General features: G+C 44.7%; 1 protein-coding gene across 5 annotated transcripts in view; it reads right to left on the reverse strand.

The window, feature by feature from the left end:
• The window catches only part of C2H6orf118 (chromosome 2 C6orf118 homolog), an 85,757-nt gene extending 68,187 nt beyond the window's left edge, over positions 1 to 17,570 (reverse strand). For 2 of the 5 annotated variants that reach the window (XM_077289176.1, XM_077289177.1), the window contains exons 1-3: positions 17,035 to 17,166; positions 3,082 to 3,787; positions 2,595 to 2,717 (exon numbers count right to left, since the gene is read on the reverse strand). In XM_077289176.1, the coding sequence (XP_077145291.1) occupies positions 2,595 to 2,717; positions 3,082 to 3,787; positions 17,035 to 17,036 (831 nt within the window). In that variant the 5' untranslated portion in view covers positions 17,037 to 17,166. The other 3 variants (XM_077289178.1, XM_077289180.1, XM_077289181.1) reach the window with 3 other exon arrangements.
• Between the last annotated feature and the right edge of the window lie 631 nt (positions 17,571 to 18,201).

The raw sequence follows: 18,201 nt of genomic DNA on the forward strand, positions 1-18,201 counted from the left end.
TGACAAGTGTAGCCACCCTGGAAACATATTTCACTTTAACAGGCTCATACTTGGGTACTGCCCTTGTGAGGGCGGGAGTTTTTTACACAGGGCACGACAGGGAAAGTAGGCCCTGTCCCCTCTCCCCCCCCTCTTGTACTTTTTGCTCCCCATGTCGAAAAGTCTCATGGATCCTGAGGCCACAGGAACCTTCAGAAGATCGAGAGGCGACAAATGGGTGAGATTGTGCCATTTTTTTCAAGTGCACTGGTAACCATGAGCACTATTGTCCACTGATTGATTTTAAATTAATTTTTTTTTCCTTTTTGGTATGCATATTAAAGGTTAAGTTTTATGAGATAGTTTCTGTCTATGCTGCCGTGCACGTAACTGTGTAAGAAGGATAATGGATGGTTAGAATACCCTTGAAAACCCTTGTGCAAGTATGTTAGCCCAGCTGAAAACAGTTTGGCTGATTAGAGAACATATAAACCTGACCTTCCTTCGAGCTAGTTTAGAATCTGGAGCATTACATTTGTTGGTTCCATTAAACTCTCAAAATGGCCAGAAAAAAAGAACTTTCATGTGAAACTCGACAGTCTATTTTTCTTCTTAGAAATGAACGCTACTCCATGCGAGAAATTGCCAAGAAACTGAAGATTTCCTACAACAGTGTGTACGATTAACTTCAGAGGAGAGCACAAACAGGCTCTCACCAGAGTAGAAAGAGAAGTGGGAGGCCCCGCTGCACAACTGAGCAACAAGACAAGTACATTAGAGTCTGTAGTTTGAGAAATCAACGCCTCACAGGTCCTCAACTGGCAGCTTCATTAAATAGTACACGCAAAACACTAGTGTCAACATCTACAGTGAAGAGGCGACTCCGGGATACTGGCCTTCAGGGCAGAGTGGCAAAGAAAAAGCCATATCTCAGACTGGCTAATAAAAGAAAACGATTAATATGGGCAAAAGGACAGAGGAAGATTGGAAAAAAGTGTTATGGACAGATGAATCCAAGTTTAAGGTGTTCGGATCACACAGAAAAACATTTGTGAGACGCAGAACAACTGAAATGATGCTGGAAGAGTGCCTGACGCCATCTGTCAAGCATGGTGGAGGTAATGTTATGGTCTGGGGTTGCTTTGGTGCTGGTAAAGTGGGAGATTTGTACAAGGTAAAAGGGATTTTGAATAAGGAAGGCTATCACTCCATTTTGCAACGCCATGCCATACTCTGTGGACAGCGCTTGATTGGAGCCAATTTCATCCTACAACAGGACAATGACCCAAAGCACACCTCCAAATTATGCAAGAACTATTTGGGAAAGAAGCAGGCAGCTGGTATTCTATCTGTAATGGAGTGGCCAGCTCAGTCACCAGATCTGAACCCCATTGAGCTGCTGTGGGAGCAGCTTGACTGTATAGTACGCAAAAAAGTGCCCATCAAGCCAAACCAACTTGTGGGAGGGGCTTCTGGAAGCATGGGGTGAAATTTCTCCAGATTACCTCAGCAAATTAACTGCTAGAATGCCAAAGGTCTGCAATGCTGTAATTGCTGCAAAGGGAGCATTCTTTGATGAAAGCAAAGTTTGAAGGAGAAAATTATTATTTCAAATAAAAATCTTTTTTTTGAACCTTGTCAATGTCTGGACTAGATTTACAATTCATTTAGCAGCTCATTTGATTAATAAAAGCATGAGTTTTCATGGAAAACACAAAATTGTCTGGTTGACCCTAAACTTTTGAACGGTAGTGTATGTACAATCTTAACCCCTTTCTGACCTCGGACGGGATAGTACGTCCGAGGTCAGAACCCCCGCTTTGATGCGGGCTCCGGCGGTGAGCCCGCATCAAAGACAGGACATGTCAGCTGTTTTGTACAGCTGACATGTGCCCACAATAGCTGCGCGTGGAATTATGATCCACCCACCGCTATTAACTAGTTAAATGCTGCTGTCAAACGCTGACAGCGGCATTTAACAAGTGCTTTCGGCCATCGGGCCGGAAATGAGCGCATCGCATTTCCCTTACATCATATATGGTAGTATTAACAGGATTACCATCTTCTATTTTTCTGTCTAATGTGACTGTGGTGTTTACAGCAGTTATTACATTTGTTACTTTACATCTACATTTTGGTCCCCTCTAAATTATCCTGTATATCTTTATTAATGCTTTTATCACTTTGAAGTATTGTTTTTATTTGTGCGGACACTCTGTTGTATAGAGTGCCAACTATTGCCACCCAATAAAATTGTTTAATAGTATTTTTGCCCCATGTCTACTTTCTTGATCCATGGTCAGTGTTCTCTTCTTTACACTGTATACTATGTACAGAGCTCCTGTTTATAATGGAACTTATGGTAATATTAGTATTGTTTTTTTTTTAATTAATGAACACTATTGTAGTATTCGGTCACTATGTGGTAATAATATGTGATCTGGTGAAAGTGCGATGGTATTTGTCCCTTGTTTATGGTACTATTGTATATTTTAAAAAATGTACTGTATGTTACAGAGTCCCTTAAAGAAAAATAAAGAAACATACTCCTAAAAAGAGTACTGGGCATTTTAAGAAATGTTTAATAGGTTAGAGTAGAGTAGGACCCGGCTTACCTTAATTTCTTTTAGAATACTTCCAAACATAGAAGAATCCTTGCAGATTTTTTTGAATGTTTCACTGAAGATTTGTAGACGAGCAAAATGAGGAGGCCTAATGTGGGCAATGTTCATAAGTTCCTGAAACATCAACAAAAAAGAGACTATTATATATTTTAGAGCTTTATAGGGAACCTGTCACTAGATTCATCCCGAATGGACCATGGGCAGCTTGAATCAGAGCCCAACTGCAAAACAGCAGCCAGGTATATTTTACTCCGAAAAGCTGTGGCATTTCAGAGTAAACATAGGAACCATAAGGAGAGACCTTTGTAGTCCAGCGAGTGCCACCGCCAGCTTCTCCCTGCCTCCAGTCGATTGACAGGTCCCTCCATATGTACACACATGGGAAAAACAGACAAGTTCCCTTTAATAATTCTGATTAGAAAGGGGCAACCAGAGGTCATTTAATGGAGCTTCATTTTCTTTATTATTATGCTCATACCTTGGTTAGTTTCTTCTCATCGCTTTCAACAGTCATGTTCTTGTAGAAGTCTTTTGATATGTCTTTCCTTTGAAGAATCTCTCTGTCAAACTGTAAGAACATACTGAACTGGTCGGCTTTTGTAAGACCAGTGAAGTAAGCTGGAAGAAATCGATATTGCTTTCTTTGATCCTGGGATGTCTGCGGTCCCTCAAACGTCAGTACTTTTAATTCAGGCAATTTCAGCTCCTTATTCTTTGGTGGTGATCCCCTAGAATCGTTTTGTTCTGGATTTTCTAGACATGCTGTTTGGGACTGAGTGTCTAAAATAGAACTTGCAAATGGCGTGTTAATTGGTGTATATGGGCCAGATTGCTTTACGACTGGAGAACCTGCACAACTGGACTTGACCACAAGATCCCTATTTATAAAGTTAGTCTTGGGTGGAGCGTTTATAAAGGGATCTTTCATTTTCTTAATCTTTTTATTGTGCTGAGCTGGTATTTTACCACTTTTCCAGAAACTCTTCTCTTCTAGAACCAGTGGCTTGAAAAGATGATTATGGTTAAGATGTCCAGCAGTATAATCCCAAGTGTCTTTCTTATTCGCTTGTTCTGTGCCATCCAAAAGTGCATCAAGGGGTTGGATTCTGGCCTCTTGCTTAGCTTTTAACATTGTTTTTAATAATTTATGAATCAATGTTCTGCTAAAACATGCACCACCAGGCCTGGAATACAAAAACACACTGTTTCAGCTTGGATTTGGGGCAAAAAAACACTTACCTGCAGTTTCAGATTTCCTGGGCTATCAATTATTCCAAATTATACCAAATCAATGATGCATATTTTTTCAGTATTGTCTAATTTGTAGAGAGTGTCAATTTAATCATTTAAGAACCACAGAATTTTTTTTCATTTTTTCCCCTCAACTTCATCCAAGACGTTTTTTTTTGTAACATTAACTTGGGAAAAAAATATCCAAGATGGATGAAATGGTGAAAAAAATACAATTCTGCAATTATTTTTTGGGTTGTTTTTACGACGTTCATTGTGCAGTACAAGATGCCTGGAAACATGATTGCCCACGGCAGTCTAATTTTGGCAATACAAAACTTGTTTACTTTCTTTCTTTCTTTTTTTTAAAGTGATGAAAAACGTTCGGAACACTGCAAAAACATTTTTTTTCTTTATGTCACCATTTTACATGACACGTAACAATTTTATTTTTTCTGCTGATCTGGCTAGCTGTTGGCAACATTTTTATTGATACCAATTTCATGTACGTACGATGCTTTGATATCTTATTATTACATTCTTTTTTAGGGCGGTGAGGTTCTCTTTAGGGACATGACGTAACCAAGAAAACGCAATTTTGTCCTTTTGATTTTTATTTTTCGTTATGACTTTTATCAATCGGGTTAATTAATTCCATAATTTAACAGAACGGACTTTTACAAATGTCAGAATACCAAATATGTTTTTTTCCTTTATTATTAATAGTGGAAAAGTGGGTTGATTTGAACGCTGTACTTTTTAAATTCCTAAAAAAAATGTGTTTTCATTTGTTTGCATTATTTCGAACGTGATAGTTTGATCGCTTATAATATATATTGCAATACCATGGTACTGCAGGATATAGAGATCTCGGTCTCCTACTGGCAGACCCCTAGGTGGTACAATAACCCATCATTCCCTGTGATCATGTCACAGGGGACTGATGGGAGGTTCGCCATATGCAAAATAGCATACTTTCCATTTAAATGCCACTGTCAGAAATTGCCAGAACACAGCACCAGCCATGGCTGTTAGAGAAAGCTGCCAGCTATGCAATAAAACCGATGTCTGCAGTGTGAGGAGGGAGCTCAGATCCTGAGCAATCTTCAGATCTGAGGACCCCTTCCCAGGACATGAATACACAGTACTAGGGTTGAGCGAAACGGATCGGACAAATTAAAAAATCGCCGACTTTCGGCAAAGTCAGGTTTCATGAAACCCGACCTGATCCTAGTGTGGGATCGGCCATGAGGTCGGCGATCTTTACGCCAAAGTCGCGTTTCGTATGACGCGTTCAGCGCCATTTCTCAGCCAATAAAGGAGGACGCAGAGTGTGGGCAGCGTGATGACATAGGTCTCGGTCCCCACCATCTTAGAGAAGGGCATGACAGTGATTGGCTTGCTTTCTGCGGCATCACAGGGGCTATAAAGGGGCGTGCACGCCGACCGCCATCTTACTTCTGCCGATCTTAGCATAGGGAGAGGTTGCTGCAGCTTCATCAGAAGAAGGGATATAGTTAGGGAAGATTAACCCCCAAACTGCTTGTGCTGTAGCGATTTCCACTGTCCAACACCACCTTTGTTTTGCAGGGACAGTGGAGGCTATATCTTTGTGCATCAGCTCTGTAGCTTATTAGGCTGCCTTATAAGGCTTCCTGATAGCTGCATTGCTGTTTGCACCGCTGCTGTGCAAACCAACTGCTTTTTTAAAAGCAAAAATCCTGTTGCTCCTTTCTGCAGTTATCTTGTTTATTTGTCCACACTTTTGTGTGCAGCAGTCCTTTTTGTTGCTGCCATACTTGTCCTGAGATCATTGTAGGGAGATTGAAATTGTACTACAGTCCTTGGATTTTTTCACATAACTTCCAGCCACTTTCTGCCACTTACATTGTGTTGTGTTGCACACTGGGCCTGAGTTGTGGTGCAGTCTCCCCCCCAAAAAAGGGGGGATTCAAATTGTCACAAAGTGGATATACATCAGTTCTGTTAGTTTGTCGTATATCAGCCAGCCACGTTCTGCCACTTACATTGTGTTGTGTTATACACTGGGCATGAGTTGTGGTGCAGTCTCCCCCCAAAAAAGGGAGATTCAAATTGTCACAAAGTGAATATACATCAGTTCTGTTAGTTTGTCGTATATCAGCCAACCACGTTCTGCCACTTACATTGTGTTGTGTTATACACTGGGCCTGAGTATTGGTTCAGTCTCCCTAAAATAAAAAGGGAGATTTAAATTCTCAACAAGTGTATATACACCTTCTACCTTGTTTTACTGTACCATATAACGGTTGTTATTTTGGTTACACTTTCCCAAAAATGAGGAAGTCTGGTGGAAGAGGCCGTGGGCGGTCATTGCCAGCTGGTACTGATGGTGGCAACGGAGCATCTGGTAGTAGTGGGAAAAGCAAAATAGCACCTAAGGCGGAAGGTGTTGAGTCAGCGTCATCGTCTGGCTACACAAGGCCTCAAAGGCTCCCTTATCTGGGAGTAGGAAAACAGCTTTTAAAGCCGGAGCAGCAGGAAAAAGTTTTGGCTTTCCTTGCTGACTCAGCCTCCAGCTCTTTCGCCTCCTCTTCAGAAAGTTCCAAATATAAAAGCAGCGAGTCGTCAGTGGATGCTCCCGGTCAGGAACAAGATGTTTCCTTGTGTCCTTCACCCAAACCAAAAGGAAGGATGCGTCAGGCGACACCACAGGTTACTCCATGGAGCTCTTTACACATACCGTGCCTGGGTTAGAAAGGGAAATGGTTAACTGCCCATCACAAGATGAATCGGACATGGAGTGCACTGATGCACAGCCACAGCTAGATTATTATGCTGTTCCATTGACTCAAATCACTACATTGCCCTCGCAGTGTACTGAGCCAGAATCTGACCCTATTGAGACTATGGTGCCCCGTCCCGATCGCTATAGCACCTTACACGGTAACACAGAGGAAGGTGCACATGACATTGAAGATGAGGTGATAGATGACCCAGTTGTTGACCCAGATTGGCAGCCATTGGGGGAAGAGGGTGCCGCTGCCAGTAGCTCAGAAGCGGAGGAGGATGATCCGCAGCAGCCATCTACATCGCAACAGCTGTCATCTGACAGGCCCGTGTCAAAAACAAAAACAGTTTTAGGACAGCGTGGCCATCCGGTGAAAGTAGTGTAGCGCCCCCACTGCCGCAGGGCCGAGGGGTACCCGGTACCGGGCCTCTGAGTCTCTGCTCTGGGGTTGTCACGGTGGCTGGACCCGGTCCGTGACCCTGCTGAGGGGCGTACAATGAAGGTGGAAGGTGGTGATGATGTTGTAGTGGGGCGGTGCAGGTCACAGTAAATAACAAGGACACCAGGTTGCAGTCTCTTTACCTTTTTCCTGAAGGTTTGGAGGTACCCAATCCAGAGCACTGTTAACAGGGCTGGCTGAGACCGGCCGGTCCAACGGCACATCCGGAGTTCCCTTTTTCAGGTGGGAATCAGTGTCTACCTTCTAGCGCCTGTGTGTTGTAGTCCTTCCCTGCTGAGCACCCCGGGATAGTCCTCACAACTTATTCTGTCTGTCTCTGATGTTCATTCTCTCCGTCCCCCAGATGATATGGCTAGGACGCACCCGTATGACAGGGTAGGCCTGGAGTTCTTCCGGGACTCTAGAGTCGCCCCTCTCCCACAGCTGCCTCCGTTGTCTGCTTAGGTGTTTAAGTGAGACAGCCAACCTATAATTGGCTGCCCTGCCGTGGTTTGAAGTAATGCTTAAAGTCTCTTACTTTCTCGGCGTTCCGGCCACCGACTGTTTGCGCCTCAGAAGGATGTTGCCTTGATCTTACAGCACGACTCCTTCTGGTCCTATCGCCTCTTTGCTGTATTCCCGTTTTTCTCACTTCTTGTCCTTTCTTAGGAATCTGTCAGGATCCCATCCCTGACAGGTCCTCTCTCTGGCTCTTCCCAGTTACTTCTCTCTGTCTTCCTGTCCAACCCCCAGTTTTACCAGAGTGTGAGGAGTGGCCTACTAGATAGAACCACTCCCCCTGGTGGCCGGAGTGTGAAGTGTAGTGCGAGTGTTACCTGGTCAGGTGAACTCCTTTAGCGCAGTCAGACGTAACATCACTCCCCTTAGTGGCAGAGCGACATTACTGCAACAACCAGGACTCTGGGGCGCTGCAGTAGCACAGCGTGCAATGCCTGAAAAGGTATTCGATAGTAGGAAGAGTGCAGTGTGGCAATTTTTTAACCAAGATCCGAATGATCAGTCAAAAGTTATCTGTAAGAAATGCTCAAAGACCTTTAGCAGAGGGAAGAATCTTCAAAATGTAAATACAACGTGCATGCGTAGACATTTAACCAGCATGCACTTGCAAGCCTGGACTAACTACCAAGCGTCACGTACCGTTGGTACACCTGCTCAGAATGAAGGTAGTCAGCAACGCTACATTGCTTCCCTCACTGTAAGCCCACCGGTTAGGACACCACCAGCAGCAAATGTGGAGGTATCGTCGCAAGGCCAAAGCAGTCAGGGAATCACAAGGTTTTTGGTAGGAAACACTGTATGTAGGCCAACATCAAGAATAGCATCACCAACCCTCTCTCAATCCGCCATGTCCACCACCACCACCACCGCTAGTTCCACCATATGCAGCTCTCCAGTCCAGCTCACCCTACAAGAGACTCTCACTAGGAAAAGAAAGTACTCATCCTATCATCCGCGTACACAGGGTTTGAACGCCAACATTGCTAGACTAATCTCGTTAGAGATGATGCCCTACCAGTTGGTTGAAAGCGAAGCTTTCAAAGACCTGATGGCCTATGCAGTACCACGCTATGACCTACCCAGTCGGCACTTCTTTACGAGAAAAGCCATCCCAGCCCTCCACCAGAATGTCAAAGACCGCATTGTCCATGCACTGAGGCAATCAGTCAGTGGAAAGGTGCACCTCACAACAGATGCATGGACCAGTAGGCATGGCCAGGGACGTTTTGTGTCCATCACGGCACACTGGGTTAATGTGGTGGATGCAGGGTCCACTGGGGACAGCCATAGTGGGACAGTTCTGCCTAGTCCACGGTCTAGGAAACAATTGGCTGTAGGCATTTGCCACCCCCTCCTCCTCCTCCAGAAGCGAAAGCTCGTCCACAGAGCGCAGTCGCACGACCACTCCATCCGCAGCTACCAGTGTTGCACACGAGCTGTCCCATTATCGAACAGCTAGTGGTAAGTGTCAGCAGGCTGTGTTACAAATGAAGTGTTTGGGCGACAACAGTCACACCACGGAAGTACTGGCCGAGTACTTGCAGCAAGAAACTCAGTCATGGCTGGGTAGTGTACATCTTGACGCAGGCAAGGTAGTCAGTGATAACGGAAGGAATTTTATGGCTGCCATAGCCCTTTCAGAACCAAAACGCATACCTTGCCTGGCTCACACCTTGAACCTGGTGGTGCAGTGCTTCCTGAAAAATTATCCGGGGTTACCAGCCCTGCTCCTGAAGGTGCGAAGACTTTGCTCGCACATCCGCCGGTCGCCCGTACACTCCAGCCGTATGCTGAACCATCAGCGATCACTGAATCTTCCCCAGCACCGCCTAATAATCGACGTTGCAACAAGGTGGAACTCCACACTGCACATGCTTCAGAGGCTGTGCGAACAGAGGCGTGCTGTCATTTATTTGTGGGAGGATACACATACACGGGCAGGCACTTGGATGGCAGACATGGAGTTGTCTGTGTGCAGTGGTTGACGCTACAAGACCTCTGTCAAGTCCTTAAGTGTTTTGAGGAATGCACACAGCTGGTAAGTGCAGACGACGCCATCATAAGCATGAGCATCCCACTAATGCGTCTGCTGATGCAAAGTTTGACGCACATTAAGGAGCAGGCGTCTGCAGCCGAGGAGGAGGGAAGCCTTGATGACAGTCAGCCATTGTCAGCTCAGGGAACTCTCCTGGATGAGGTGGCGGACGAAGAGGAGGAGGATGATGGGGATGAATATTTATGGGAGGAGGATGCTTCTCAGGGGGCAATAGAAACTGGTGGTGTTGCAAGGTCTGGTACAGGGTTTTCGCGGAATACAAGTGACGTTGATTTGCAAGAAAGTGCTCTGCAACCCAGCACAAGCAGTGAACTGACACCTGGAACATTGGCCCACATGGCTGAGTATGCCTTGCGTATCCTAAAAAGGGACCCCCGCATTATCAAAATGATGACCGATGACTATTACTGGTTGGCCTGCCTCCTGGATCCACGATATAAAGGAAAATTACAAAATATCATGCCACATGAGAACCTTGAGCAAATATTGGCTACCAAACAAGCAACTCTTGTAGACCGTTTGGTTCAGGCATTCCCAGCACACAGCGGCGGTGATGGTTCTCACATGAGCCGTAGTGGGCAACATGGCAGAGGTGTTAGAAGTGCATAAATCCGAAGTGGCGTTGGACAGAGGGGTTTTATGACCTGGTTGTGGAGTGATTTCACAATGACCACTGACATGACAGGTACTGCTGCATCGATTCAAAGTGACAGGAGACAGCATTTTTCCAGTATGGTTACGAACTACTTTTCCTCCCTTATCGATGTTCTCCCTCAAAGGTCATTCCCCTTTTATTACTGGGCATTAGTGTTGAGCATTCCGATACCAAGTTCCGATACTTTTGTGATATCGGAAATCGGAATCGGATCCATCTTCATGTAAAAAATAAAGAATTAAAATAAAAAATATGGATATACTCACCTCTCTGGCGGCCCCTGGACCTTACCGATGTAACCGGCAGCCTCTGTTCCTAAGAATGAGCGCGTGAAGGGCCTTCGATGACGTCGCGGCTTCTGATTGGTCGCGTGACCGCTCACGCGACCAATCACAAGCCGCGACGTTATCGCAGGTCCTTCACGCGCTCATTCTTAGGAACGGAGGCTGCCGGTTACATCGGTAAGGTCCAGGGGCCGCCGGAGAGGTGAGTATATCCATATACTCACCTCTCCGGCGGCCCCTGAACCTTACCGCTGTAACCGGCAGCCTCCGTTCCTAAGAATGAGGAGTTTAGGACCTTCGATGACGTCGCGGCTTGTGATTGGTCGCGTGAGCGGTCACATGAGTGGTCACGCGACCAATCAGAAGCAGCAACGTCATCGAAGGCCCTTCACGCGCTCATTCTTAGGAACAGAGGCTGCCAGTTAACAGCGGTAAGGTCCAGGGGCCGCCGGAGAGGTGAGTATATCCATATTTATTATTTTAATTCTTTATTTTTTACATTAATATGGATCCCAGGGCCTGAAGGAGAGTTTCCTCTCCTTCAGACCCTGGGAACCATCCAGGATACCTTCCGATACTTGAGTCCCATTGACTTGTATTGTTATCGGGTATCGGTATCGGCGATATCCGATATTTTTCGGGTATCGGCCGATACTATCCGATACCGATACTTTCAAGTATCGGAAGGTATCGCTCAACACTACTGGGCATCTAAAATAGACACCTGGCCTGAAGTGGCAGAATATGCATTACAGGAGCTTGCTTGCCCTGCTGCTAGTGTGCTATCAGAAAGAGTATTCAGTGCTGCTGGTTCAATACTGACTGAAAAAAGGACACGTCTGGCTACCCGAAATGTTGATGATCTATCTAACCTTCATTAAAATGAACCAATCATGGATTTCAAATTATTTGGCCCCACCTTCCCCTGCTGACACGTAGCTTGCATGAAAAATGTCTTGCTTTTGGCCTCCTCTTACTGACTTCTCCAATTCCTGCATTTGCATTTGCTGAATGTCCACCATAGGTCATTTTTATACCTCCCTAAATGGGCTAACTCCCCCCACAGGGCCGTGGTCACCACCTGGCGCAAGCACCCGTGCGAGTGCCGTTTGCCTGGACAGGTGGGTGGGTCCACTCTTGGGCGACGGCACTGGCACAGGGTCCCTCATAGTACAATGAAGTGTCTCTGACGGTGGTGGTGCACAACCAACGTCAGACACACCGTCGTAATATGAGTGGCCCTGTGCCAGTACCGCCGCCCACGAGAGAGTGTTCCCCCCAGCTCGAACAGTGCTCTACCACTTGCAATACTTACCTCTGCCTGCTCCACCACTGAGTAGTCTGTGCTGTTAAATCCTTCAATGGCACTGCCAATACAAATTTGTTGAAATGATAGATGATGGTTAAAATATACAGGTGCCCTGGCCTCCATTTAGACCAGTTAATACTTTGCGCCTACTACCACGGTCTGCTACTCAGCAGAGGAGCCCACCCCTGTACCTAGCTATGCCACCTGGTTATTTATGAAAAAAATTTGGGCAGACATTTAGCCTACTTTATTATTAGGGCCTACTCACTGTGTCAGCCACTCCTTACAATTGTCCTCCGCTGAACAAAGCAATGCCGCCTGGTTAGTCCTGTTACCAATTTTGAACTGCATTTAGCCTACTTACTTATTTGGGCCTACTCACTGTGTCAGCCACTCCTTACAATTGTCCTCCGCTGAACAAAGCAATGCCGCCTGGTTAGTCCTGTTACCAATTTTGAACTGCATTTAGCCTACTTACTTATTTAGGCCTACTCACTGTGTCAGCCACTCATTACAGTTGTCGGGTCATTCCATATCAAGTGATCCAAATATGAATATTTTTTTTACCTGACGTCTTTAGATTTTTTTTATTTTTTGTTTTTATGAAGTACAACTTTAGTTAATTACAAATTAAAAGTTTAGAATTTTTTTCTTCATCAGTTAATTTTTTACAGATTTTTAAAGTTTTAAAAAAGCACAGATTTTGGCCTGGTATGGCTTTACATTTTTTATCATATCTCGGGCTAGAATTAAGATATAGAGGTGGGAGAGGCATCATTTTTCTCAGAACGGTACCAGCTTTCATTTGATATGTCACAAGACTATGTTTCTTCATATTTTGTTTTGGTGAAATCAAATTAAACATTTTGATGCGCAATTCTGAAAAAAACGTATGTTTTAAAATTGTGAAAACATGCATGTGTGTTACTTGTGTCCTTGTTTATATTTGTACAGGGATTCAACTTGGGACCTATCACATTTGTATTTTTTTTTTAAGCCTTGAATCATGTGATTTTATGTTTGTGTGAGTTTCTTCCCTTTTTCTTTTCAAATTACAACTTATTGCATTCAACATTTATATGTAACAATAAAGAAAACACAAAAAACAAATACCGAAGTGCCAGAATAAATACATCTTAATCATCATAACACAACTTGCTCAGCATTTTCAACCTGAATGCATTGAACAAGCCAAAAGAAAAAACGTGATCATATCCTCAAGTGTGATTTTCTAAATACAGACTGATCCTAAAAAAAACAATATTAAAAGAACCAATATTTTTTACCACCTATTTATACATGGAACAATTTTTTTCTACTATATCACTAAACCTGTCATTTATGAAGTGTTTAAGAAGAATAGTCCAGTAGTTAAATCCTCGTACTATAAAATATGAACTAATCAAACAATTAATAGTAGGTTTTTACACTGGCCTGTTATCAGCAATGTGTCCCTTCTAGTGGGTGAAATGTCATCTTGTCCATAAGCGCTCACTAGCAATGGCCGTTTCCTTCTGTGTCAGAGTATGTGCGGCTGTCATGGTGCTCGGCTCCACCTGAGTTATATCTGATTTTTGTTCACTTTTACAATGTCTGATTTTCTTGGATACACAAAGGACGGCGCTGGACCAGAAGGTGCAGAAAAGTCCTTTCTACATCTTCATTTTCACAATCTTTGGAGAGTCCAGTAGCCGTCAGCGCTGATCATATTCACAGGTCACATCACCAGTTGTGTCATCCATGGCCGATCTTGTGCCGCCTTCTACCACGTCATGGACGTCACTGTCTTTATTTCCACTACATGGGATGACAGTCCGGTATTGCTGAGTCCCTGTGATGGGTTCTGCTTCCTGTAACTGATGTTTTCACAAACTCTCCTCCTCCTCTTCGTAGTCCTGGTTTGTACAATACATGGACTGGATGTTAAGAATATTTTTCTCCCTCCATTTGAGGAGTTGCATCGGTGTTAAGATTTGGTGTGAATACGGCCTCTGGAGGCCCGAGCTGCCGGCCTGTCATCTGCTCTGCAGTCACCGTCTACCCCTGGTCATTCTCAGCCCTAACAAAGCTTCTCCTCTGTCCTCTCCTGCTTCTAAGCTCTAGCATAATAAAATAATACAGGAATATCTAACAATCATGGATTATTTGGTAAATATGGACCCCACACTTCTACACCACAGGCTGAACAGACCTGAAATCACGATTTTTGAACTGACACTGTAATAGTTTTATTTTTTAAAATATGATCCCATCACGGTCCCAGCTTGTATTTTGGTACAGATGTGGCTAGGAGCATAACAGGCACATGTGCAGTTTTTTAAATTTTTTAATTAAACGTTTTTTTCGGAAATGCGTTTTAAAGTTTTGCGCTTGCGTTCGCATAGGTAAAATATTATTAAAGATACTCTTGTGACATATCTTGTGAAAGCATGTACAGTTCTGAGTAGAATGGTGTTTATTTTGTTTCTCTATCTCTTTTCTAGCCTGAGTTATGGGGAGAAATGTAAAGGCAGGCAACACCGAAATTTGCACTTTTTCCGAACTTTGAAAATCAATACAAAATAAAAAAGAAATATCTAGAATTTTTTTTTCTTCACATTTTGCATTCTCTGACACACTATTACCAAATAACAAAATCTCAAAAGAATTAAAAATATAGTGGTAAAAATCATTGGTTCACTTGACATGGAATAAAGCAATACCGCCAGTTTAGTCCTGTTACCAATTTTGAACTGCATTTAGCCTACTTACTTATTTGGGCCTACTCACTGTGTCAGCCACTCCTTACAATTGTCCTCCGCTGAACAAAGCAATGCCGCCTGGTTAGTCCTGTTACCAATTTTGAACTGCATTTAGCCTACTTACTTATTTGGGCCTACTCACTGTGTCAGCCTCTCATTACAGTTGTCCTCCGCTGAACAAAGCAATACCGCCAGTTTAGTCCTGTTACCAATTTTGAACTGCATTTAGCCTACTTACTTATTTGGGCCTACTCACTGTGTCAGCCTCTCATTACAGTTGTCCTCCGCTGAACAAAGCAACGCCGGCAGTTTAGTCCTGTTACCAATTTCGAAATTTTGAACTGCATTTAGCCTACTTACTTATTTGGGCCTACTCACTGTGTCAGCCTCTCATTACAGTTGTCCTCCGCTGAACAAAGCAATGCCGCCTGGTTAGTCCTGTTACCAATTTTGAACTGCATTTAGCCTACTTACTTATTTGGGCCTACTCACTGTGTCAGCCACTCCTTACAATTGTCCTCCGCTGAACAAAGCAACGCCGGCAGTTTAGTCCTGTTACCAATTTTGAACTGCATTTAGCCTACTTACTTATTTTGGCCTACTCACTGTGTCAGCCTCTCATTACAGTTGTCCTCCGCTGAACAAAGCAATGCCGCCTGGTTAGTCCTGTTACCAATTTTGAACTGCATTTAGCCCACTTACTTATTTGGGCCTACTCACTGTGTCAGCCTCTCATTACAGTTGTCCTCCGCTGAACAAAGCAATGCCGCCTGTTTAGTCCTGTTACCAGTTTTGAACTGCATTTAGCCTACTTACTTATTTGGGCCTACCTACTCACTGTGTCAGCCACTCCTTACAATTGTCCTCCGCTGAACAAAGCAACGCCGGCAGTTTAGTCCTGTTACCAATTTTGAACTGCATTTAGCCTACTTACTTATTTAGGCCTACTCACTGTGTCAGCCTCTCATTACAGTTGTCCTCCGCTGAACAAAGCAATGCCGCCTGTTTAGTCCTGTTACCAATTTTGAACTGCATTTAGCCCACTTTATTATTTGGGCCTATATCTGTGTTTCCTCCTCATCCTGCCCATTGCCCAGCCACTGCTAAATGAGTCTGCTGGTACATTGACCCAGACCACTACATTCCCCTTGCACTCTACACAGCCAGAATCTGACCCTGCTGAAAGTCAGGTTCCCCTTCCCGCATACTATACCACCTTACACGGGGACAAAGAGGAAGGTGCAGATGAAAGTGCAGGTTCCTTCATCAGGTGGGGGGGCATACTCGTTGGCGACATCACTGGCACAGGGCCCCTCATAGTACATAAAAGTGTCTCTGCCGGTGGGAGGCGCCACCCACCGTCAAACACACCGCCGTACTATGAGGGGCCCTGTGCCAGTGCCAATGCCAACGAGTGTGCCCCCCCTGCTTGCTCAGGATCACAGCACTTCCAAAGTTGAAATACTTACCTCTCCCTGCTCCACCGCCGTGACGTATTCCGCGTTTCCTGGGCCCACGAAAAACTTGAGCCAGCCCTACCCCCCACAACTTTAGCCAAATGACCCCCAGTTTTCAATGCATAACTATTATTATAAGGTAAATTAATATTGACAAGCTTCAGTAATAAGAATGGATGTTTTTGGCATTAAAATGGGCTCTGTTGGTGTTTTCCTGTCCTCCACTCACTGCCGACTATGCTTCCCCGTTGACTTGCATTGGGTTTCGTGTTTCAGTCGGCCCCCGACTTTACGCAATAATCGTCCGATTTCACCCGACCCGTTTCACGAAACCCGACTCGATCCGAAAAAAGTAAAAGTCGCTCAACTCTACACAGTACTTTTGCGGGAAGGAGTTAAAATGCTCCAGACGTATCACAGTGGCAATGATGTTTGATAAATTTGTAAAAAAAAGTCACATTTTGGCGCACAGGGTCACAATTTAGGCCAAGCTCTGGCTTTCACTAAACCACACTCTTTTCCAATGAACCACACTCGTGTCGGACACAGAAGGCTTCTAAAAGCACATGAAAAATATAGTGCTATTCATGAAAGACAGTTTTTGGTGAATTTAACATAATAAAATCCCCCTCTTAAAAGGAAATGAAACAACAAATGCTACATCTGAAAATACCAGTAATGTTATGGCTGATATATTGTAGATATGAGTGGGTGGAAAAATAAATATATACGAGTGACATGTGTGTAATATATATATATATATATATATATATATATATATATATATATATATATATATATATATATATAATGTATATATGTGTGTATAGAGATGTATATTGTAAAATATTAAAGTATGACACGTATATATAAATATACACGTTTATATATACACACACCACATAAAACGATCTATATAAATATGGATATGTCTATAAAAGATTGCACACATGTAGGTGTATAATACATACATATATTTTATCACATATGTTATGTAGTATTTTCTTTTTTTCGGAAGGGGGGGGGATAATTATCCGGTGCATGCTATCAGGCTATCAGTGGCCCCAGCTTCCCTTCCCCCGGTGACCGGGGTGGTAGGTGCAGTCTGTGTGAGGCTTATATGAGGTACCGACCACACACCGGCAGGACCACGCTCCTACGGCAGCAAGTACCGGACTTATGTGCTGGTCTCCTTGGAAGAAAATCACTGGCGGTCGCCACGAAACTCACCACTTCCTCCTGCTTCGCTCCTCTCTGGCCTCATGGTTGTCATGGAGATTAGGTAAACACAACCGGGAAATGCAGTCTCGCTGATCTGTCCTTGCTTACGGGTCATTTTACTGTACGGCCCTGACTCCTGAACTATGGGGGAGTCCGCAGCCCACTCACAGCCGTAAATGTGATGTATGGAGTTACGGGAACGGCAGGAAAAGAGTTAACCTATCGTGTGTCATATCCACTTTCTACAGCACTACACTACGGGCCCCCACTACACCACGGGTCTCCATGTCCCCACTACACCACAGGACCCCACTAGACTACGGGTCCGAACCACAGGTCCCCAGTACACTACAGGACCCCACTACACCACGGATCTGCATGTCCCCACTACACCACAGGTCCCCAGTACACTACAGGACCCCACTACACCACTGGCCCCCACTACACTCCAGGACCCCGACTACACCACGGATCTGCATGTCCCCACTACACTACGGGTGCCCACCACAGGTCCCCAGTACACTATAGGACCCCACTACACCACTGGCCCCCACTACACCACGGGTCTCCATGTCCCCACTACACCACAGGACCCCACTAGACTACGGGTCCGAACCACAGGTCCCCAGTACACTACAGGACCCCACTACACCACGAATCTGCATGTCCCCACTACACCACAGGTCCCCAGTACACTACAGGACCCCACTACACCACGGATCTGCATGTCCCCACTACACCACAGGTCCCCAGTACACTACAGGACCCCACTACACCACTGGCCCCCACTACACTCCAGGACCCCGACTACACCACGGATCTGCATGTCCCCACTACACTACGGGTGCCCACCACAGGTCCCCAGTACACTATAGGACCCCACTACACCACTGGCCCCCACTACACCACGGGTCTCC

This window comes from Ranitomeya variabilis, chromosome 2 (genome assembly GCF_051348905.1).
Source record: "Ranitomeya variabilis isolate aRanVar5 chromosome 2, aRanVar5.hap1, whole genome shotgun sequence".
NCBI classification, from domain to species: domain Eukaryota; kingdom Metazoa; phylum Chordata; class Amphibia; order Anura; family Dendrobatidae; genus Ranitomeya; species Ranitomeya variabilis.